The 26,089-nt window shown below is 38.8% G+C and overlaps 1 protein-coding gene across 25 annotated transcripts in view; it reads right to left on the bottom strand.

The window, feature by feature from the left end:
• NRXN1 (neurexin 1) overlaps positions 1-26,089 on the bottom strand; it is a 1,265,182-nt gene that overhangs the window by 1,176,266 nt on the left and 62,827 nt on the right. The window contains exon 3 of one of the 25 annotated variants that reach the window (XM_073339223.2): positions 25,421-25,866. The exons of the other annotated variants lie outside the window; for them this stretch is intronic. Coding sequence (XP_073195324.1) covers positions 25,790-25,866 — 77 coding nt within the window. The 3' untranslated portion in view covers positions 25,421-25,789. Of the gene's footprint in view, positions 1-25,420; positions 25,867-26,089 lie in introns of those variants that run through there. 25 annotated transcript variants of the gene reach the window in all.

The following is a 26,089-nucleotide window of genomic DNA, read 5'->3' as shown; positions in this document are numbered from 1 at the left end:
GTGGAGCAAGTGCAAAATATGGCCCAAAAGTTTGTGCAAATATACTTATTATTACAATAATAAAATATGGAAATCCCTATGCCCATATTTAAAGTGTCCATTGCAGTCTGATATTAGCCAATTTCCATTATAGGAACCATAGCATATATGATGATTTTAGGAGAAAATATTGTACACCCAGCTCAGTACAGATTCTCATAGATTAATAGACTCTAAGGACAGAAAGGACCACTGTGATCATGTAGTCTGAACTCCTGCATAAAACAGGCCATGGGACTTCCCTGAATTAATTCTTTTTGAACTAGACCATATATTTTAGAAAACATCCAGTCTTGATTTAAAAATTGCCAGTGATGGAGAATGCAGGGGAGGAAAAGCAAATGTAAGTTAGAAATGACAGTCAAAGAACTCAAGTATTTTAAGCTATGCAATACATTAGATATGGACTCTAGAGAATATTGGAGAAGAATGAATACACATGGGTATGTGTTCTGAAATAAAGGAGTGTAATATGTTAGACTGAGAATTATATATCGTGATACAGAAGTTCCAGTGATACTTTTAGTCTATATGTGTACCGTACATACAGGCAGCAAGAAGAGTGTCTATACAATTCAATGTTGGAAAGATAAGGTTTTCCTAAAAAATTCAGTTTAAAAGTTATTTAATAGTATTTTTAATTTTATTTTTAAAAAATACTTGCATAATTGTATGTGGTAAATGTAATGATTTGTGCACCAAGTAATTGTGTAATATTCTCTGATTGACTGGGAGAGGTTATTAAAAATTAAGTTCAGGCTTTAAATACATGAGTTTGAGTTTCAGTAAATCAAGAGTCATCAAAAAGGCAGAATGCTTTGGTTAAAAGTGCACGAAGGGTACTGTAAGAAGAAAAAATATGCTACATAATAAGAAAAGGAGGACTTGAGGCACCTTAGAGACTAACAAATATATTTGAGCATAAGCTTTCGTGAGCTACAGCTCACTTCATCGGATGCACTGAGTGGAAAATACAGTGGGGAGATTTATATACACAGAGAACATGAAACAATGGGTGTTATCATACACACTATAAGGAGAGTGATCACTTAAGATGAGCTAATACCTCTTGAATAGAGACTGGGAGTGGATGGATCATTACACAAAGTAAAACTGTGTCGTCCCCCCCCCCCCCACTGTTCCTCAGACGTTCTTGTCAACTGCTGGAAATGACTCACCTTGATCATCACTACAAAAGGTTTCCCCTCCCCCCCCGCTCTCCTGCTGGTAATAGTTCACCTTAAGTGATCACTCTCCTTACAGTGTGTATGGTAACACCCATTGTTTCATGTTCTCTGTGTATATAAATCTCCCCACTGTATTTTCCACTGAATGCATCCGATGAAGTGAGTTGTAGCTCACGAAAGCTTATACTCAAATAAATTTGTTAGTCTCTAAGGTGCCACAAGTACTCCTTTTCTTTTTGCGAATACAGGCTAACACGGCTGCTACTTTGAAACCTATGCTACATAATGTGTCTAATATCTAGATTCTGACTCAGTTAGCCTGACAACATTCCCGTGAGCTACATAGCTATTATCCCCAGTTTACAAATGGGAAAACTGAAAGAGAGAGGTTAGGTGACTTACCCAAGATTACAGAGGCAAAATAATGAAGATTCCTTGTGGCATCTTAGAGACTAACACATTTATTTGGACATAAGCTTTCATGGACTAAAACCATTAGTCTCTAAGGTGCCACAAAGACTCCTTGTTGTTTTTGCTGATACAAACTAACACGGCTACCATTCTGAAACCTGTCAGAGGCAATATAGTGCAGATCCAGCAATATTATCCAGAACTATCGATTTTTATACGATCCACTCTCTGTAGGACAATAGAGATTATTATTTTTGTGCATACTCCCTAAAATGGTTAAAATACTGTCACCATAGAAGTACAGATGCTGATTTCTTCTCCAGCTATACTGATTTTTCTACACACAGGATTTCTGTTTTACTTTGATTCCATGAAATCATGGGATGTTCTATGATTCGTCAGCGCAGGGGTTTCCTTCTAATAATCAGTTTTTCAGAAAGGAACTCAGCATCTATAAGCAAAGATCCATGTACTCTGTGGTAAGCTTGACCTACATTCCATGGCTGGGGTCCAGGATTCTGAGGCATTCTAGTTTTGATGACTGGGAATTCTGCAGCAGATTTAGATAAATGTATACATTAGTATTTTATTGAATTATGTATGAAAATGTCATACACTCAATGCAGCTATGTAATTTCAAATTGCATTCAATAAATTTCATGCAGCCCCTAAATTTTTAATTTTTATGTGATGAGGAATTTTTTATTGAAAACATGTAAATTCATTGCAGAAGTTGTCAACGGTTAAAATGGAGATTTTGGTATCTGGATCAGATATAATCTGTGATTATGACATTTGGAGAAGTGCTTTGGGATTGTGAGGATAAATAAATTAGCCAGATGTTTCTACCCAGATGATCAGAAGTGAAATAATTAACAGCATTGACCTTTAAACTGTTATTTGCTTTCTTTGGTGTCTTGTGTTTTGCAGTTTCCCAACCCATAGTGTCAAAGATTAAATTGGGCAACACCACCAAACCACTGTCCATGAATCATCCAAAACTTCTTTGAAGTTTTACCTATCTCCCTTGCTACATTCTTCAGAATTCTGGGATCAAATTAATTTGGGCCTAGCATTTTGCAACTCATAACAATTCTGATTGCCTTATCTGCTCCTACATAACAACAATGCCTTATACAGTTTGCTTTTCCCCAGGAAAATGTATCTGTTGCCGGGCCATCACTTTCTGCTTCTTTTATCAACAGCAAGCCAAATAAATTATTTTGGCCCACAGAATAATCTAACTCATGTGTTGCTTTTTACTTCACATTCCCCAATGGCCCTACACCCCTTTTGCCTGTCTGTTCTGCTGTGCATTTTAAAAAGCTTTCTTAAGCTTTACACTGAATACTTCTGTTTAAATGTCACATGCTACATTAATCTTTTTATAGTCTGTTTATATGTTTGTATTCCTTCTCTCCCTAATATTTCTGACATCCCAATTGATTCTCTTTCCCCTAACACTTTCAACCCTCCTTATTAGTCCATTGGCCATTGCTTCTGCTGTTGTGCCATTACATATTAAAATGCTGTTGAAATCCGTGGAATGTTAGGAAATGTCTATTTCATTTAGCAACACAGTAAGTGCCCTCTACACAGATGTACTGTGGATCAGTGTGTGTAAATAATGTATGTTTAAAAAAAATCCCATTCTATTCATTACTAATAGGCACACTGTGACTGAGGGAGTCCCTTAATGCTAACTGGCAAAGGACACACTAGACCAAAACTCGCATCAGGCTTCACACACTCATTGCCCCAACTCACTGTTGTCATAATCTGTATTTTAAAAGTGTCATGTAAAGTATCATATGCAAACTGATAACACACTGCTCATTAATATGATTGTGTGATGTATGAACAGGTGGTGTATAAAGAATTATAGATGGGTGATGAAGTAACCATCTAAAATGTATTTGGCAGACAGTGCCTAAGTACAGTCTGTCCTATACAAAGGAACATTGTTTCCCAGGCTTGACGGTGTCTCCAGTGTAAATTAAGTGTGTGACCAAAGACAATAAAAAGCATATTTACATGCAAGGTAAACAAAGCCTTCAGGTGAGCAAGATGATCGCTGAACAATCTTGGTGGGGGATGGAGACGGCACCCCCAGAAAGCTCTCCTGCCTCTTGAAACTGAGTTAAAAAACTTGGAGAAGATATAAGCAGAGACAAAAAGCCATTTTGTGTTCCATCACTAAGGTGATGATAGGGTAGGTACTCTTCCAGCCTATGAAAGTTAGGTACCCTGGTCTGGAGAACTAGGGATGCTGATAAATTGATGTAAATAAGGAAACTGCTTAGGCAAAGACCATAACTTGCTAGAAATAAGTTTAAATTTTAATAACCAGAAAGTGTGTTTTGTTTTATTTGTAACCTTTCCTATCTCTTTCATTCTTACTTGTAATCACTTAAATATCTGTTCTTTGTTAATAAATTTATTTTTGTTATATTACAAAACCATTTCTGTTCTGTGTATTAAACTGAACCAAACTAACAGGCAGGTGTGTGCTCTGTTTCTTTGGAGGCAACAACCCTGATAATTTCTGTGAATATACAGGGAGGGGCACTGGACACTTCAGGAGAAGTGCTTTTGGGGAGAAAAAGGGCTGTTGGTGTCACCCTGCAAGGAGTAACTAGGTTGGTGGAAGCCAGGATGACAAAGTTGTGTTGTAAGCAGGCTGCTGGTGTCAGGACTTTGAGACAAAGTAGCACAGCACAGAAGGACTCAGTTTTACAGGGCAGGTGGTGACAGAACCTCTTTACTGGTCTGAGAGAAACCCCACATACAGCTTGTGCATGCATAGCCAGATGTTCAGATAGGTTTAAGTAAACCTAGCTCCACTGAAGTAAACGTAGCAGTACAGATTGGCACCAGCTGAGGATCCGGTCCTGTATACTTTTTACCTGATCACTTTTCTGTTATATCTGTCTAGCATGCCTTTCAAGTAAATATAAGAGATTTGCCTATGTATAAAAGGGGTTCTTTGACTAGCTAAGATTGTAGCTTAATATGCAGCTGTGTGTTTGGAGCTCCATGTGTGATGTGAATACACAGAACAGCTATTGATTTATACCAGTTGTTGCTCATCTACCGGAATCATCAGGGCCAAGTTCCTCCCCAGAATTTCAGACACAGTAGAGATGGCCAATTTCTGCTCATGACTGCATCAAACACAATCAAACATTGTATTTCAGGGCCTGAGCTGATCAGCTGTGAAGTGGAGGAAGGATTTTTTCCACCATATACATTGCTACACAGTAGGCTAAATCATTTACGGACATTTTTATCTCTCTTAACCCATGAGTAATTGGAAACTGCCAGAATTAGGATACTCAACTTGATGGAGCAGTGTGGTCTGAGGCAGTATGTTAAATTCCATGTTCCTAAGCAACCACTCTGCAGCAAGCCCCTGATGGTGTGGCTGATGTGCAGACAGAGTTGGCAATGGGGTTTGTTGCAGGGACTACACACCACACAACAGAAACATTAACCCAGGAACCAATCTCTGCAACTGTCATAAATATAAAGGGAAAATCCTTTAAAATCCCTCCGGGCCAGAGAAAAAAATCCTCTCACCTGTAAAGGGTTAAGAAGCTAAAGGTAACCTCACTGGCACCTGACCAAAATGACTAATGAGGAGACAAGATACTTTCAAAAGCTGGGAGGAGGGAGAGAAACAAAGGGTCTGTGTGTCCGTCTATATGCTGGTTTCTGCCGGGGATAGACCAGGAATGGAGTCTTAGAACTTTTAGTAAGTAATCTAGCTAGGTACGTGTTAGATTATGATTTCTTTAAATGGCTGAGAAAAGAATTGTGCTGAATAGAATAACTATTTCTGTCTGTGTATCTTTTTTGTAACTTAAGGTTTTGCCTAGAGGGGTTCTCTATGTTTTGAATCTAATTACCCTGTAAGGTATCTACCATCCTGATTTTACAGGGGGGATTTCTTTATTTCTATTTACTTCTATTCCTATTAAAAGTCTTCTTGTAAGAAAACTGAATGCTTTTTCATTGTTCTCAGATCCAAGGGTTTGGGTCTGTGGTCACCTATGCAAATTGGTGAGGCTTTTTATCCAACATTTCCCTGGAAAGGGGGGGTGCAAGTGTTGGGAGGATTGTTCATTGTTCTTAAGATCCAAGGGTCTGGGTCAGTAGTCACCTAGGCAAATTGGTGAGGCTTTTTACCAAACCTTGTCCAGAAAGTGGGGTGCAAGGTTTTGGGAAGTATTCTGGGGGGAAAGACGTGTCCAAACAGCTCTTCCCCAGTAACCAGTATTTGTTTGGTGGTGGTAGCGGCCAATCCAAGGACAAAGGGTGGAATATTTTGTGCCTTGGGGAAGTTTTGACCTAAGCTGGTAAAGATAAGCTTAGGAGGTTTTTCATGCAGGTCCCCACATCTGTACCCTAGCGTTCAGAGTGGGGAAGGAACCTTGACAGCAACAAATCCCATTGCCAACTCTGTCCGCATATCTATTCAAGGGACAACATCATAGGACCTAACCACATCAGCCACACCGTCAGGGGCTCATTCACCTGCACATCTACCAATGTGATATATGCCATCATGTGCCAGCAATGCCCCTCTGCCATGTACATTGGCCAAATCACACAGACTCTATGCAAAAGAATAAATGGACACAAATCAGATATCAAGAATTGTAACATTCAAAAAACAGTTGGAGAGCACTTCAATCTCCCTGGACACTCAAGAATAGACTTAAAAGTGGCCATGCTTCAACAAAAAAACTTCAAAAACAGACTTCAATGAGAAACTGCAGAACTGGAATTAAGTTGCAAACTTGACACCATCAAATTAGGCCTGAATAAAGATTGGGAGTGGCTGGGTCACTACAAAGAATAATTTTCCCTGTGTTGATACTCACACCTTCTGTCAGCTGTTGGGAATGGACTACATCCACCCTAACTGAATTGGCCTCGTTAGCACTGACCCCCCACTTGGGAAGGCAACTCCCATCTTTTCATGTGCTGTATATTTATACCTACTTACCATATTTTTCACTCCATGCATCTGATGAAGTGGGTTATAGCCCACGAAATCTTATGCCCAAATAAATGTCTTAGTCTCTAAGGTGCCACAAGGACTCCTCGTTTCTGTGTACTCAGCCATGGATCATTACAACGTTTCAAGCCACATGTTGTTTCTCATTTCATTTTAACTCACTGAGTTCTGTTTATTCTGAACCCCAATGGAAGCTCTACAAAAAGTAAAGAACTTCGTTCTTAATCTCACTTTCTCAGCCATCTGAACTCTAAACTACAAGTTTCTGAATTTTTAGTGTAAGTAAAATGTCAAGGGTTAACATTTGACTTTTGTGATCACCCAAAAAGTTTTGTCCAAAGCTTTTAGATTGTTCATTTCAACACATGTACAGTGCCAGGTCAAATGTAAGAGAAGAATAGTAACAAGTGAGGTCTTTGGCTCTACTTTAGGATTAGTTTTACAGAAAAAAAATATTTTACCAAAGGTACCAAAGGACCATTTAACATTTTTCACCACAGGTCAAACCAAAATTTTAAAATTTTGGTGCTCAAGTCATGTTGCCCAGCATTATCTGTAATCTACATACACATTTTTTGACAAGAAAAACTTACTTTGTTTTCCAAGATTCTACAACTGAATTCTGTTATATTCTTATGCACGTTAATTTTCTACCATATCACACACACACACAAAAGCAAATAAAACAAAACAAAAAACCTATACTGTATACTTTTATAATAAATTTCAAAAGAAAATCAGTGTGTATTTTAGTTGCTCATTCACTGAGTTTAAAGACACACTCCTTTTAGCAAAGATATATGTGCACTAAATAAATAATTTTGAACTTTTTATTGCCTTTTCTGCCTAGACTCTCCAAGTGCCTTACCTATTTTAATACATTAGGTCTTATAACTTCCCCTTAACATAGATGGCCATTATCTTCATTTTATAAATGAGGAAGTTTAGGTACATAGGTAAGGTGTGATTTTCCTAAGGCTAAGGAAACACACTGGGCCAAGTTCATACTTGGCGGATTTCCATCCTTTATAATGGAATGAGCTGTGTGCTCACTTGAGTTTGTTATTTATAATATTTATTTATAATAGCTTTTTTTATATGCTTCTCAAGGGTTTCTAAATAACAGCTCTTATCTGACTCTAATAATTTTGCTAGTGCATCCAGACCACCACATTTGATGAGCATACATTAACATTTGTAAAGAATAAGACATCTTCAGGATTTTATTTTGGTTGCTGTCGTCATGTCATATACCTATGTGCTTGTTCATCAAGACTACTGAGCACCAATGAAGGAGGTGCAGTGATATAAAACACTAGACCTGAATGAAATTTCCATGTAACACTGAGAAATGTGCACTGTGCTCAAAAAGGCAAGCCAGACACTATCATTGCACCAGAGTGAGTACTGATGAATTGGTAGGAAAGAGGGTGTGCCAGGGAGAAAGACAGAGCATGGTCAGGATGCAGCAATGTAAGTGAAATTCTGTACTGTGGCAAGTGACATGCATCATAGTCATTTTTTCTACTTCTGGCCACTTTGAAGTTCTACTTTTTCAGTACCTGTTCAAGACCTAAGCTTAGGAGAAAGTGACACAGAATAGAGGCTACTACTGTAAGGGCTAACCTCACATAGTTAAAAGTTGTTCATGGTACCCATGAAACATTATTTCTCACGGCCATGATGAATACTAGGCACAGTGCACTTGCCAAACCATAAGTCTGTAGTACCAGCTTCCAACAGTTTCCTTCATCATGAGTAACAAAGCCTCAAGCCACGTCTACAATATGGGAATTTAGTGACTCTCATGACTTACTATTGCAGCAGTAAATGTTAAAGAATTATAAGCGAGGACTGATCCAGCAACCTTACTTACAATGAGTAGTACTTATAGATCTGATTAGTATATATTTCTCTACAATTTGTTCTTCTGTGTGACCTAAAAGGGAGCAGCTATCTTATGTATCAATTTGTCCTCCTTCATTTGTACCTTCTGATCTTTTTAAGAGTCTTTTTCTTAATTAACAATCCTACAACCATCATCATAGTAAATCTAAAGGAAGAACAGAGGATTTCCTGATTTATTTGCACATACATTCATCCAAATTCTACTCTAAGTTGCATGGGTATAATTTTAGAATACTCCATTTACTTCAAAATTTGGCTCACTATTCTGTATTATTAAATGTGACTAAGTCAATGCTATCATTATCTTCTATTTGCCTGACCATGAAAATTAAAATGTGCAATTATAACTGATAGCTCAATTTTCCCTCCACTTATCTTTCTGCAGTGCAGAAAGAATCATGTGTAATGGGCAAGCTCACTGGCACTTTGAAAGTAGCATGTGTATTGTGTATCTAAATCTGGAATCCGGTGCCTGGCTGCCCATCTCTCTCTCTCTTTTTTTTAAAGTGTACATCTGCAATACAACATTAGAAATTAAATGAAAACTTGCCACTATATATTCAGAAATGATATGCATGTGGGCCTTAAAGTACTCTTTTACTCTGTAAAGATGGTATTATGTGGTTCCAGGTGCATTGTCTAGCAATACTCTCCCTATCAGTTCACAAGTAAAACGTTTCTTTCTTAATTCCCAGCCTTGCACACAACGTGGAATCCGTAAGTCAAGCTAGGCTCTTTCCTTCTCACACATCATCACTAATAACAAAAGGTTCCGAAGGAGACATAATGCCTCCCAGTTACATCTGGACAATCTCATTACTGACAACTGCTTTGCACAGATGTACTGAATTCCAATTTAAGGTTAAGTCCCTTGATTACACACAAGAAGGTATAGAATCCAGGTCACTCTCGCACAGCAATGTTGGCTTTGCCATGCCAAAAGGAGCAAAGAACAGTTACCAAGCAGTTTAATCATCAAGGTAAGAAGATATGACTGAGTACACACGAGTGTGTTGAGTAAAAAAGTCACATTCTTACACAGCACCTGTTAAGGAAGAACTATGTTTTAAGAGCCTTTCCATTGATTTCAGTGGGTTTTGGATTGGGCCCTAAATATCAGATTAGAATAAGTAACAAAAATGAAAATGTCATGCAGTGGATGTGACAAGTGAAAAGTGAATCCTGCTTTAAGGAAAGGAGCAAGCTGGGCAAACAGCTTCATACATTGCAACTTGGGTGTCTTAAAATGCATTACATGAGAAAGGAATCACACACAGGCTGTTATGCGACTTCCTGCCTATTACAGAGACTCTGCCTTAATATGATTGAGAATGATTCAGTGACTGTCATTCTGAGAGACAGTGTAGGATTTCTAAACATCAGTTAATGGAAAATGTGAAGGAAACACTGTGTGGGTATATTGACTGCCACTGGGTAGAAGTGAATGGCTTATAATGGAAACTAATAGATATTTGAGCTCTACTTCCGAATTCCTATGGAAAAATAGCAACATGTGTTATGTGCATTAACAAAGACTTTTTAAATGAATACTTCCTAATACAAAGCAATAAAAAGTAGTATAATATTTCTGGTAAATGGGGTAGCCTAGTTGTTTCCTCAATGTCATAAATCTGTCATTTGTACACTAACCTCTTGGATACTTTTAAAGCCTGTATTCTTCTAATATGATGAATTCTGACATTTTATACTGAACATAGTCAAATATTCATAATTTTTGAATACACCCATTTTCTGAGTTGTTACAAATACATGTTTTTAACAGGATTAAGCAATAATTTCTCTTAACACCAAATTTTACATTTTAAACATGAGATCTTGACCAACAAACAATCAACAGTGAGTGATTATAAAAACAAAAGTATTATCAGTCTGTGTTTGGGAGCTGGGTGGTTAAATGTGCAGGGACAGAATGCGAGTCGAAGCCCTCAGAATTACTGTGAGAAGAGTAGATTCAGGTAGAAGCCTAGGGTCCCATTATCCTATTGCAAGGGAAGGAGAAAAGAAATCTGCTGGTCAGGCTGAGGTCCAAATGTAGACTGGAAGTACATTAATAGCATTATATATCTGATAGTAAACATGCAGCATAGGATTATCAAAAACAATCAACGAGATGCTAACATTTTCCATTAAAGTCAATGGGAGCTTTTGAAATTCTACCTACAGACTTTAAGAACTAACTAACAGTTATATATTATGCATTAATAAGCAATTAATTTACTAGCCTGCATATTCCTGAATAACTACCATAAGAACTGTTTCTTCAATGCTGTCAAATATAAAACGACCTAACTGCAAAAGTTCAGTAAAACAAGTTCAATTTGATGCCAAAATTTAAAGTTTACGGCTTCCAGTGGATCATTACTATTAGTAATGAACCTTTCTGTGAGGCACATTTTGACATCCTTACTCATGTAGGATAGTTCTTGACTCCACCAGTGGGCCCACTGAAGATGAGGAGCATATGAATAAACGTATCCTACTCTGGGCCCTCAATGATTTACAAATGATACTTGATGACTGATAGTGTTCCTTAATAGAATGTAATTAAAGCATGACCCTGCTAATACAAAGCAGAATTATTTATTTAAATATATATATATCCAAACTAGAGCTGGCTGGAAAGAGGAATTTCCATCCCCTGGAAAATTTTGAGGTTTTGGGAAAAAAATTCATCTTGATTCAGGAGAAAAATTAAAAGCAAAAACATTTTTTTGCAGCACAGAAATTCCAAAAAATTCTCAAGAAAACAAGCTTTGTAAGATATTCATGCTATAGAAAAAGACTGTAAAAGAACATAGGAATGTTCTTTATGTAGGCCATTCCAAAGAAGAATAAGTATTAGGATGTATTATCAGAGCTATAAACAAAGTCATAAAGTTGACTTCTTTTATCCCTCTTCTTTGCAGAGAAAACCCTCTAGTTTAAATTTATACAAAGAATTTTAGAAATATCCTTACTGAAACTGATTTTTTCTATAAACCCATTAAAGTCTTCATTCTTCCAATGTTAAAGAAAATATTAATTGTTGGGAAATGTTTTCTATAAGACAGAGGTTCTCAACCTTTTTTCCTTCTGAGGCCCCTCAAATATGCTATAAAAACTCCAGGCCCCACTTGTTCCACAACAACTGTTTTTCTGCATATAAAAACCAGGGCTGGCATTAAGGGGTAGCAAGAAGGGGAATTGGCCAGGGTCCCATGACACTGGGAGCCTCAAAAAGCTAAGTTGCTCAGGTTTCAGCCCCAGCAGCAAGGCTTGGGGTCCCAGGCTTAAGCCCCGTGTGGTGGGGCTTCGACTTTCTGCTCTGGGCTCCAGTGAGTCTAACGCCGGCCCTACTTGGGGACTCCATGAAACCTGCTTTGTGGCCCCTGGGGGCTCCTGGACATCTGGTTGAGAACTACTGCTAACAGACATTGGTTACTTCTCATTCCTGTTGCCACTTAAAGGTGAAGACTTTTGTCTTCCCTCAAATGCTTAAGATTCCAAGGCCAGAAGGGACAACTGTGATCATCTACTCTGACCTTCTATATAACACAGGCCATAGAACTTCCCCAAAATAATTCCTAGAACATATCTTTTAGACAAAAAAATGCCATCTTGATTTAAAAATGATTAGTGATGGAGACTCCACCACAATCCTTGGTAAATTGTTTCAATGGTTAAATTACTCTCACCATTGAAAATTTACGTCTTATGGAATAAGCTTCTTTTGAAATGCATATTTGCCAATATTTTGTAAGCCTTCATATAATGGCTACCCATTAATATTGTATATAAATGATAAGATGTTTTATGTAAAAATATAGCATGATAATTTGATTCTATACCTGGTTACGAATGTAAGTATACAATATTTATATTAATTATATTAATTTATATTAATTGGCAATGCTGAAGCAAGTCCTCACCAAACTCAGGCAGATAAAAATAAGATCTCCAAAGAGTGGATAAGAAAAGATAGTAATTTCTTTGATGATAATTTAAACTGAAAGACTTTCTTAAAGAATCATTTAAGTTTAAAAACAAAAGACTATTTTGAGAACTGAAGGACTTTTATAGAAAATAGGAGTGCTTGGACTCATTTGAAACAGAATTTCAACTCCTATTAAGCCTGATGGAACTAAAGGGATATCTCAGAAAAGAAAGTTAAAATTCTAACTTTAAAGATATTCTGAGAGTCTCCTGCCCAAAGACAAAAGCAAATACAACCACGCTCCATACATACTAGTTGACTATATATTCATGAGCTGAAAATGTTACCAATCCTATCCCAGGTGGGGTTAAAGCCAATTAAAGGTGACAGCAAATGATATTTTAATCCAGCCATGTCCCTGAAAGAGGAATGTTTCCTTCTATCTTCAGTGAAACCAGGGAAAGGGAAGAGTGTTAACTTCTCAGAACAAAAACACTTTCATAGAATCATAGAGTCATATAATATCAGGGTTGGAAGGGACCTCAGGAGGTCATCTAGGTCAACCCCCTGCTCAAAGCAGGACCAATTCCCAACTAAATCATCCCAGTCAGGGCTTTGTCAAGCCTGACCTTAAAAACCTCTAAGGAAGGAGATTCCACCACCTCCCTAGGTAACCCATTCCCGTGTTTCACCACCCTCCTAGTGAAAAAGTTTTTCCTAATCTCCAACCTAAACCTCCCCCACTACAACTTGAGACCATTACTCCTTCTTCTGCCATCTGCTACCACTGAGAACAGTCTAGATCCATCCTCTTTAGAACCCCCTTTCAGATAGTTGAAAGCAGCTATCAAATCCCACCTCATTCTTCTCTTCTGCAGGCTAAACAATCCCAGTTCCCTCAGCCTCTCCTCATAAGCCATGTGTTCCAGTCCCCTAATCATTTTTGTTGCCCTTCGCTGGACTCTCTCCAATTTCTCCACATCCTTCTTGTAGTGTGGGGCCCAAAACTGGACACAGTACTCCAGATGAGGCCTCACCAATGTTGAATATAGGAGAACGATCACATCCCTCGATCTGCTGGCAATGCTCCTACTTATACAGCCCAAAATACCATTAGTCTTCTTGGCAACAAGGGCACACTGTTGACTCATATCCAGCTTCTCATCCACTGTAACCCATAGCTCCTTTTTTGCAGAACTTTCCCACAACTCTCACCCTTGCACCCATTCACCTTTATCCTTATGCACTCTTATACATACTTATTCTCTTGTGCATTCTTACACTTTTGGCATTCATCTCTGATCAGCCTCTTTATCTGATCTCGAATGCAAAATAGCACGGGTGATAAAACATCTAAGAAGAACAAAGAAGCTACAACAGAGCATCAGGAAGAAGGAACTTTCCAGCCATTTCCCACAAAAGGTGAGAGTCAGGCAAATGATTCAGGATTCTGAAGTCTAGCATCAGCTCAGAGATCCCTGTAGACTCAGTTTACAGTTTTGATCTACTTTTGCCTTATTTTGGTAAACACCAGCTAAATCAAATAAGATAGAAGCAGGTACTGTTAACTGGGAAATACTGTTTTAGGATCCCTAAAATTTAGGGCAAAAAAGAAGAGGACAGTATCCCTTTCAGCAATTAGAAGAAAAACTTGATGGGCAAATTTCAAACACTCATGCAGGCACAACTCCTTTCAAGACAATGGAGTTGCATCAGTGCAGAATAAAGCCCAACAAGATTCTACATTAACAATTTGCAAGAACATTTCTGCTCAACATGACTGAATATCTAGATAATCATAAATATTTTCTGAGCAAATGAACACTTTTTTCTGTAAGCCCTTCTGTAAAGATCCACTACACTACATTTTCCAGCTACTCATTCTCACAGATTTTCAAGGCATTTATACCGGAATCATGATGGTTCTTCCATTTCCTCATAATGAAAGTTAGACGTTTTCCTTGGTTTGTGAGAATCTATACAAATGTTGTTCATACCTCTGTTTGAAAGGGGAGAGGGAACTGCTAGCAGCAGAGAAAGCAGAGGTTTTGACAACAGCAGATTAGACTTGAATTATCTTCCCAAATAAAAGTTTTGAGTTTGCAGGCTACTTAGCAAATGATGTGTGCAACTATCTTATGTTACCAAGTGTATATAATGGAGATACTCTTCTACATTAAATGCATTAGCAGATATAACATGAAATGTAGTGTTTACCACTGATAACATGAATCAGATGGGCAAACAACATGCTCTCATTTTACATACAAACAGAAATGCAACATCCTTTCTCTAGTTGACTTTCTTTTCACAGTAAAACACACTTTCAGAAACTCACTTAAAAAGGATATTTTATTTTTAAAATGAAGTCTATTGTTGGTATGTTGATTTACCAAAGGAGAGAAGTCACTCAGTAGGAAGATTAAGTATTATAGGTAAGGGATTGAGAAGTATCACCTTGAACATGAATATTAAAATATACAAGCTACAACAATAAATACATTTTATTGTGTATCTTTAGACTATACAAGTTTCTGCAAGTTGAAAAATCCTGTTTAAGCTATATTTTAATGTTTTCACCTAATAAAATGAGAAGCAAAATTTACCAGTGTTACTAAGGAAAGAACCTGGGATGTTTGAATGACAAAGGAATTAGATATAAAAAGTGACACTGGTTTGTTGCAGAATTTAAGTGTAAAAGGAAATACACAGCATATTTAATATTAAACTAAAGCTATCATTACTACTAATATAATTTCAATATTCAATTGCTTTACAGAAAAGATAAGATAGAAGTAAAAAGTTATTCCAAAAAGAGGCTATTGATGTCATGTTCTGACACTGTGATACTGTGGTTTGCTTCTGTTTCTCCTTTGCTGAAGAGTAGCAAGTTTGGGGCTTTGTAGGTCAATTTCCCATTAGAAGAGAAATTGGTGATGCAGTTAAGATATTTCTTAGGCCCAAGGAATCTCACAGCTTAGAAACACAGTTCCTGCTTTCTTCCTCAATCAGTGGACTTTTTCCCTAGGAAACCCCAAATGATGAACACCAATGTGACTATGCCCTTATAGTCTCAGTGGTGTAGAGATACCTGTAGGCAGAACAAACTTAAATTGGTGACATGGTAGAGTTTCTAAAGAGACCTGGAGTGAAATCCTGGCCACACTGATGTCTAATGGGGTTTTGCCCACTGATTGCAATGGAGCCAGGATTTCTCGGTGTGTTGTCTGGCTGTACATCATATCCAATGATGATATCAGGGCATCTCGTGTTCTCTTGTGGCTGTATACTCCCTGTGTGAGGAACAAGGTCACAAAAGGTATCACACAGAAATGTGTAGACTCCCACTGAAGGCTTGACATGACGCTTGGCCCTTTTTTCAAACAGTTTTTCACATCTTTCTCTAAGTGTTTATAACCTTTACAGGTAGTTGCTCTCCATTAAGGTCTAGCTTTGACTGTGTCTTTGAAGTTATCAATATTTGTGCTGCATGAGCTGAGATTCTGCTTAAGGGTGTCTGAAGCATTTATTCTGACTGCCTTTCCTGCACTTTCTGAGTTTCAGCTCATTATAGAGGACTTTTTTCAACTGTCTATCATCTCCCGTTCCAATAACATAACTTGTCCATCTAAGATGAGATTTGATAATCATTGTCTTAATGCTAGCTGTTTTTGTTCATGCATGGATGTTAATGTTTGACACTTTGTATTGCCAAAAGACCTTCAGGATAAAGCAATGACAGCACATGTGAAAATTTTTAAGTTACTTGATGTATCTGTGGTAAACTGTCCATGTTTCACACCCTTGAAAAAGGGATGCTATCACTGATGAATTATATGTCATCAGTTTTGTTGGCAGTCTGATGGTATGCTGGTTGAGTATTTTATGACAAAGTCTTCCAAAAGTCTGGCTTGCCTTTTGTATTCTGTTTGATATTTGTTTGATAACATGTAAGCATTTATTCCAAAAACTAACTGCCTACATAGTTATTACATATAGGCTTATAAGTTATGTTTATTGCCATTCTGGTGACTTTTATTAATGTTACATACCCTTTCTTTCAGAAGAATTTTTTTTTTTTTTACTATTAGTATTTTCTTAAAATTTGTTGAGAGTATTTTTGGACATGACTGTTTAAGTTTACACTATTTTTCAGATGCTAACTTCATAACAACTCAGGTTTAGATCTACATTCTCTGCCAACACAAGTAAACCCAGCCAATCTGGGCCTCTGAGGTCCAATTCTCCTTGGGTTAGGGGAATCTACCCTGCCCTCCTCTTGGTGCCATTGCGTAGTGAACATTCTCAGGGGAAAGAGCACTTCTGTGTGCCCCAGTAATCAATTACTAGCTGCCAGAATTCACCTCAAGCCATTGGCAGTTAAATGTAAGATAGAGCATTCTTCAGGCTCCACTATTTTGTGCTGGGGACTGGACTGGCACCTGCTGGATGCCTGTCCCAGAATCAGGGAGTTGTAAGGTGGCTTAAAGCTTAGGTCACATTTGTCCTTTCCTTGTTCTGGGTCTCTGCTGAGTACAGATTGGTAGGACCAGAGAATCTGGGTCTCAATCTCTAAGATTCTTTTACAATTCAGCCAACATTGACAATATAATAATTGCCTTTTTCTTATGATTTTTCTGTAGATTCTGGAAAGAAAACTTAAGGTATGATCAAAGGTGTTGTAAAGGCCTCCTGGCTTTGGTCTTGAAAAAGAAATTATTGAGTCATAATCAGAGCCAACTGAGTAAGAACAGAGTTCTTGAATTTTCAGGAAACTTTGTATATAATGTTTAAACATTCAACCATTGTCTACTTGTTAGTGGTAGAATCCGGGTGTGTTTACCTTGGCTTTGACTATGCTACATAACCACTATCATAATCACTTGTTTATTGTCTCTACATCCTGGAAGATGTACAAGACCTTAAGGGGACATTTTCAATAGCAACAAGTAACTTGGAAGCGCAAGTCTCTCTGGGGACTTTCAATGAAATTTGGGCTCCCAAGTCATTTGGGTGCGTTTGAAAATACCATTTCAGTGATGGCCCTGCAGATGTGTTGCACTCAGTGGCTCCTTGGATTCTTTCAATCACTGACCCAGACTAGATTGGCTCAAAACCCCTCTGTGGAGTCTGCTTGATTGTCTATACTCTCAGCCCAGCAGAAGCAGCTGTTCTATCTCAGGGACTCTCCTTCTGCCCCTCCACCCCCACGAACATGATACAGTTCTGTGGTGACCTAGAATCCTATTTTCGACGTCTCCGACTCAAGGAATATTTCCAAAATACCTCTGAACAGCATACTAATCCACAGAGGTCTCCCTACCAACACTACAGAAAGAGGGATTCTAGGTGGACTCCTCCTGAAGGTCGAAACAGCAGACTGGACTTCTACATAGAGTGCTTCCGCCGACATGCACGGGCTGAAATTGTGGAAAAGCAGCATCACTTGCCCCATAACCTCAGCCATGCGGAACGCAATGCCATCCACAGCCTCAGAAACAACTCTGACATCATAATCAAAAAGGCTGACAAAGGAGGTGCTCTTGTCATCATGAATAGGTCGGAATATGAACAAGAGGCTGCTCGGCAGCTCTCCAACATGAGTTTCTACAAGCCATTACCCTCTGATCCCACTGAGAGTTACCAAAAGCAACTACAGCATTTGCTCAAGAAACTTCCTGAAAAAGCACAAGATCAAATCCGCAAAGACACACCCCTGGAACCCCGACCTGGGATATTCTATCTACTACCCAAGATCCATAAACCTGGAAATCCTGGGCGCCCCATCATCTCAGGCATTGGCACCCTGACAGCAGGATTGTCTGGCTATGTAGACTCCCTCCTCAGGCCCTACGCTACCAGCACTCCCAGCTACCTTCGAGACACCACTGACTTCCTGAGGAAACTTCAATCCATCGGTGATCTTCCTGATAACACCATCCTGGCCACTATGGATGTAGAAGCCCTCTACACCAACATTCCACACAAAGATGGACTACAAGCCGTCAAGAACACTATCCCCGATAATGTCACGGCTAACCTGGTGGCTGAACTTTGTGACTTTGTCCTTACCCATAACTATTTCACATTTGGGGACAAAGTATACCTTCAGATCAGCGGCACTGCTATGGGTACCCGCATGGCCCCACAGTATGCCAACATTTTTATGGCTGACTTAGAACAACGCTTCCTCAGCTCTCGTCCCCTAAAGCCCCTACTCTACTTGCGCTATATTGATGACATCTTCATCATCTGGACCCATGGAAAAGAAGCCCTTGAGGAATTCCACCATGATTTCAAAAATTTCCATCCCACCACCAACCTCAACCTGGTCCAGTCCACACAAGAGATCCACTTCCTGGACACTACAGTGCTAATATACAATGGTCACATAAACACCACCCTATACCGGAAACCTACTGACCGCTATTCCTACCTGCATGCCTCCAGCTTTCACCCTGACCACACCACACGATCCATCGTCTACAGCCAAGCTCTGCGATACAACCACATTTGCTCCAACCCCTCAGACAGAGACAAACACCTACAAGATCTCTGTCAAGCTTTCTTACAACTACAATACCCACCTGCAGAAGTAAAGAAACAGATTGATAGGGCCAGAAGAGTTCCCAGAAGTTACCTACTACAGGACAGGCCTAACAAAGAAAATAACAGAACGCCACTAGCCGTCACCTTCAGCCCCCAACTAAAACCCCTCCAACGCATTATTAAGGATCTACAACCTATCCTAAAGGATGACCCAACACTCTCACAAATCTTGGGAGACAGGCCAGTCCTTGCCTACAGACAGCCCCGCAACCTGAAGCAAATACTCACCAACAACCACATACCACACAACAGAACCACTAACCCAGGAACTTATCTTTGCAACAAAGCCCGTTGCCAATTGTGCCCACATATCTATTCAGGGGACACCATCACAGGGCCTAATAACATCAGCCACACTATCAGAGGCTCGTTCACCTGCACATCCACCAATGTGATATATGCCATCATGTGCCAGCAATGCCCCTCTGCCATGTACATTGGTCAAACTGGACAGTCTCTACGTAAAAGAATAAATGGACACAAATCAGATGTCAAGAATTATAACATTCATAAACCAGTCGGAGAACACTTCAATCTCTCTGGTCACGCAATCACAGACATGAAGGTCGCTATCTTAAAACAAAAAAACTTCAAATCCAGACTCCAGCGAGAAACTGCTGAATTGGAATTCATTTGCAAATTGGATACTATTAATTTAGGCTTAAATAGAGACGGGGAGTGGCTAAGTCATTATGCAAGGTAGCCTGTTTCCTCTTGTTTTTTTCCTACCCCCCCCCCCCCAGATGTTCTGGTTTAACTTGGATTTTAACTTGAAGAGTGGTCAGTTTGGATGAGCTATTACCAGCAGGAGAGTGAGTTTGTGTGTGTATGGGGGTGGGGAGGATGTGAGAAAACCTGGATTTGTGCAGGAAATAGCCCAACTTGATTGTCATGCACATTGTGTAAAGAGTTGTCACTTTGGATGGGCTATCACCAGCAGGAGAGTGAATTTGTGTGGGGGGGTGGAGGGTGAGAAAACCTGGATTTGTGCTGGAAATGGCCCACCTGATGATCACTTTAGATAATCTATTACCAGCAGGACAGTGGGGTGGGAGGAGGCATTGTTTCATATTCTCTGTGTATATATAAAGTCTGCTGCAGTTTCCACGATATGCATCTGATGAAGTGAGCTGTAGCTCACGAAAGCTTATGCTCTAATAAATTGGTTAGTCTCTAAGGTGCCACAAGTACTCCTTTTCTTTTTGCGAATACAGACTAACATGGCTGTTACTCTGAAACCTTTTTTTACAAAGTGTTACTTATTCTATTAGTCACCCCAGTTCATGTCCACTCTGGGTCCACATAAGAGTCCTCGTCAGTTTTCTTGCCCCTGTTCAAGAGCCTCTCCCCACGGCAGCTTCCTTCCTGGAGATGGGGCTCTCCTTTAAACAGTCACTCTCAAACCATGCATCCCCAGCTCTCCTCCCGGGAGCTGTGTTGTAATTTCAAACTGCTATAGGACTTTAAGCAGCTTCTCCTTCAGCTGGCCCCTTCCCAGGCCTTTAAAGAAACAGTAACACAGGCTCTCCCTTTATTTATAAGTTTGTAGGCTGTCCACTTGTGTGCATCAGATTTGTTTTAGGATATTAACTGAAAGAGCAAGGCTTTGTTGGTCTATGTCATGCCTCCACTTTAAACAGGTTCTAGTTGGAAAATGTACTTTGTAGCTATACAGAAAACACTATCTTTGTTAATATGCTCTGGCAATGTTCACTGCTTCATTTAAATCAAACTCAGCTACCTCCATCATATTTTCACACATTTTTGGTGAATTTGTCCCAAGCACTATCCTGTTCCAAATAATTTTGATTATGTAAATAAATGTATGTTTCTTAACCAGCAACCCTAACTCTGTCAGAAACTGTTCTATACATTTATTTGTGCCTTGTGCTTTATTATCAAATGTTAAGTGAACAGATATTGAGTTAGCTTAGAAAATATGGTGATAAGGGCAGTGTTAGGATATAGATATTCAGGCCTGTCTGTAAAGGCCTACACTCTAAGAATGTAGGTGTATTCTTATCACTTGGCTAGTTATAGAGGTATAAAAGAAAGAATCAAAATCACTGTCTGCTGGTGTAAGAGCCTTCTCTTACTGTGACAGTCTGAGGCCCTGTTCTTAGGCTAAGGCCTTTGGCTAAGCAGCAGAGGCAGCCATAAACTGGGAAGCGACCAGTCACATCCTCACATTCCAGACTACTCACACTGAAATAAGGTACTATTGGGCTGTTAGGAATACAGTCCTGTCCTGACAATGCCTATCGCCTCCAGAGAAAGGGAAGTGCCTAGAAGATGTAAAAGGAAACTTAGTTTGATAGCATCCTATCTGGCAAGAACTCACTTATCAATAGCTGGGATGTGAAATCCTCATTTCTGTGTTGTTCTATCACTGTAGTCCCCATTTCCCTATTGTTTGTCTGTATAATCTCTGTCTGGTTCTGTGATTGTTCCTGTCTGCTGTATAATTAATTTTGCTGGGTATTAACTAATTAAGGTGTGGGATATAATTGGTTACATAATCATGTTACAATATGTTAGGATTGGTTAGTTAAATTTCAGTAAAATGATTGGTTGAGGTATAGCTAAGCAGAACTCAAGTTTTACTATATAGTCTGCAGTCAATCAGGAAGTGAGTGGGTGGGTGGGAGGGAATGGTAACAGGGAATGGGGGTGGGGAATTGGAATCTTGTTTTGCTAAGGTGGGGGGGAATGGGAACAGGGACACAGGTAAGGCTCTGTGGTGTCAGAGCTGGGAAGGGGGAAACTAAGGAAGGAAACTGGAATCATGCTTGCTGGAAGTTCACCCCAATAAACATCGAATTGTTTGCACCTTTGGACTTCGGGTATTGTTGCTCTCTGTTCATGCAAGAAGGACCAGGGAACTAAGTGGGTGAAGGAATAAGCCCCCTAACAGGCAGTGTAAAAAAAGAAACACACCAGACCAGAAATGACATATCCATCAAACTTACTCTAATATGCCCTCATCTCTTTTTTCTTCAGCTGCCATACCAACCTACGTATTATAAATGTCTCTACAAACTCAGTAATGTTGAGCAATTTTCTTTCTTTCATAGCTTCTTAACTTATAGGGCTTTTGACACCATATAATATTTTATTTGGTTTCAGGGATATAACCTGTAGGCAAACAAGAAACCCACTCTGCAAGTAAGAAAATATTTTCAGAGATTTAAGCACAACAAATATTACCAGTTCTAGAGCTTCTAAAAAGAACTGCATGACAACCAACAGGATAGCACTTCTTCCAAAATATAGTTTCCAATACATGTGTCCATTATCAGAACTAGCTCCATTTGGTGACTCTCAGCATTTCATTACCTACTTTAATTGGCAAAATTCACTAAAGCGGTTAGAAAATATCTTTGTGGTATTAATTATTGCACATCAATGGCAATGGCGATTTGTTTTGTTCTCTAGGAGCCAGATGCTTACAGTTTGGGTGTAAATTGGGATTGCTTCACAGAAGTCAATAGAGCTAAGTCAATTTACACAAGTCACAGATCTAGCTCTCTACATTAGTGTATATTTTTATACTACTATTTAAGAGAATTTATTAGGTGTGTATAGCACTATATACAATCCAAAGACATGGGGACTGATTTTGATTTAATGTTTGTGGAAATCCAGTGTTATTTCTTGTTCATTAATGGGTTTACCCCAGTGTAAAACTGGTGCAGGTGACATCAAAATTGGACCTGCCACAAAGAATGTTATATCTAAATTTAGATATGTGATCAGTGGGGATGACAAAAAACATGTAAAATAGAAAGAATATAAAATATAGAATGGTGCTTTCAATAATAAGAGCATACAGTTACTTTGTTTAATAATATACACAGCTTAATGCTTCTGTATTATCATATTTTGTTGGTTATAAACCATCTGTTTCTGGTTTCCTATACACCAGTTTTATGCTGGCTAAATTCCATTGATATAATGGAAACTTCTCCTGATTTACACTGATGTAATAGAAAGAAGAATCAGGCTCTACACATGACTATTGTGATTAAACCAGGGCATTTTTAAATTCACCTGCCTTGGGATTGGAAATGAAGTTACACAAATTGTCTCATCCAATCATTAGTTAGTCGCAAGATTCTAGTACATTCAAACAATTTTAGATTTGTAAAAAGAAAAGGAGTACTTGTGGCACCTTAGAGACTAACCAATTTATTTGAGCATGAGCTTACGTGAACTACAGCTCACTTCATCTGTAGCTCACGAAAGCTTATGCTCAAATAAATTGGTTAGTCTCTAAGGTGCCACCAGTACTCCTTTTCTTTTTGCGAATACAGACTAACACGGCTGTTACTCTGAAACCTTTTAGATTTGTGTTTCTAATGAAAATGATCTGCGTTTTAAAGCAAAGTGTGTCATATACTGACCACTATACTTACCTACATGCCTCCAGCTTCCATCCAGGTCACATCACACAATCCATTGTCTACAGCCAAGCCCTAAGATACAATCGAATTTATTCCAATCTCTCAGACAGAGACAAACACCTACAAGATCTTTATCAAGCATTCTTAAAACTACAATACCCACCTGGGGAAGTGAGGAAACAGATTGACAGAGCGAGACAGGTACCCAGAAGTCACCTACTACAGGACAGGCCCAACAAGGACAATAACAGAACACCACTGGCCATTACATACAGCCCCCAGCTAAAACCTCTCCAGCATATCATCAAAAATCTATAACCTATCCTGGAAAATGATCCCTCATTCTCACAGACCTTGGAAGGCAGGCCAGCCCTCGCTTACAGACATCCCCCCAACCTGAAGCAAATACTCACCAGCAACTACACACCACACCACAGAAACACTAACCCGGGAACCAATCCCTGTAGCAAACCTTGTTGCCTACTCTGTCCCCATATCTACTCTAGCGACACCATCAGAGGACCCAATCACATCAGCCACACCATCAGGGACTCATTCACCTGCACATCTACTAATGTGATATATGCCATCATGTGCCAGCAATGCCCCTCTGCCATGTACATTGGCCAAACTGGACAGTCTTTACGTAAAAGAATAAATGGATACAAATCGGACATCAGGAATGGTAACATACAAAAGCCAGTAGGAGAACACTTCAATCTTCCTGGACATTCTATAACAGATTTAAAAGTAGCCACATTTGAACTAAAAAACTTCAGAAACAGACTTCAAAGAGAAACTGCAGAACTAAAATTCATTTGCCAATTTAACACCATTAATTTGGGCTTGAATAGGGACTGGGAGTGGCTGGATCACTAGAAAAGCAGCTTTCCCTGTCCTGGAATTGACATCTACTCATCTACTCATATATACTCATTATTGGGAGTGGACTACATCCACCCTGAACGAATTGGCTCTGTCAACACTGGTTCTCCACTTGTGAGGTAACTCCCTTCTCTTCATGTGTCAGTATATAATGCCTGCATCTGTAATTTTCATTCCATGCATCTGAAGAAGTGTTTTTTTACCCATGAAAGCTTATGCCCAAATAAATCTGTTAGTCTTTAAGGTGCCACCGGACTCTGTGTTGTTTATATGTAAAATTGAATGTCTCTGTATTTGGATTTAAACTTCACATAAGTTTAGCAGATTTGGATGGATAGTTAGAGATGGGTTCTGACCCTTAAATGAGAGTGTCCTGAGCTTCAGAATTTAGCTCCAGATATGGATCTAGATCCTAAGTTTGTAGGGGGTTGATGTCCCCTGCTAGTCTTATGATGTTATTTTTGTGAATATTTACTAAACACATTTTCCTCCCATTCGTTTCAGTGGTTTATAACATCACAGTTTGTAGAAAGGATATTTCAGCCAAAATATTTCATATTTGTGTGCCTAAGATTAGGCATCTAAATCTAAATTAAAACAACTAAATGAAAGTTTTCTGCTAATAAGAGGTGCTGAGCACCTGTAATCTCCAGTGGACGTCAGTCATAAGAGTGTAGTGGATTTCATTGGGTGATATTATCCTCACATCAGTGAAACTCAGGTCATTTATTTAGGTATCTAGTGTAATAAACCCAAGTCTGAACACTTTAAATTTAATTGTTTGCTTCAACTCAGAATATAATAAAATAATTAAAACCAAAATATTTTTGTTTTAGAGACTTTTATTCTGGATGCAAATACTTCTCATTTAAGATCTGGGGAATATCTATTATTGTCATTATTTCAGTTATTTTATTCACATTCACAAGAAATCTGCAAATCTGAATGTGTCTCCAGAGTTTTAAAATGATACAGTGAGAGAAGCCTAAAACTGAAAATATTACAGAACTTAAATATTCACTGTGTTGCACAAAACTGTTTTTCATTTGAAACTGTAAATTGAATATAATTGCAAAGAACATGGGAACATGCCAGAACTGATCACTGGCCCATCTACTCTGATATCCTGTCACTGGCAGTGGCCAATGCTTCGAAGCAGAATAAAAAAAAAGTATGATGACTTACACACACTTGCATACTAAAGTTAAATTATGTGTGATCAGTACTTCTGTGAGTATAAATGACATTGTGCTTAGGTTATTGTTCTTTGTATGCACAAGGGAGGCTGTCTGCAATATATTCATCTGGTTGCACATTATATTGGCACAATTTTATTTTCTGTCAATGTTTACTTGCTGTGTCTTCGTAACTTGTTCTGTAGAAAAAAAATTCATTCTCTTGTGGCCAAAATCCAACTAGAATTCCACTTATGAAGATTTGAAGAGCCTGATTCTCTTCTCACTTTCCCTGTAAATTAGAAGAAACTCCACTGAGTTCCACATTAATTTAATTTACTTATGCCATTGTAAAAACAAGAAGAAAGAAAGAGAGAGAGAGACTAATTTGTGCCTAAAAAAAAGAACCCAAGCCATGGACTCTTGGAAATGTACTCTAGTTCACATGGTGGAACAAAGAGCCATGTTATAAGTCAATGGTGAGGCACAGGGAAAAAGGTCTTGATGGATGATAA

The sequence above is a fragment of the Lepidochelys kempii genome, chromosome 3 (assembly GCF_965140285.1).
Source record: "Lepidochelys kempii isolate rLepKem1 chromosome 3, rLepKem1.hap1, whole genome shotgun sequence".
In the NCBI taxonomy this organism is placed as follows: Eukaryota; Metazoa; Chordata; order Testudines; family Cheloniidae; genus Lepidochelys; species Lepidochelys kempii.
This window is presented reverse-complemented; position numbering and strand designations above follow the sequence as displayed.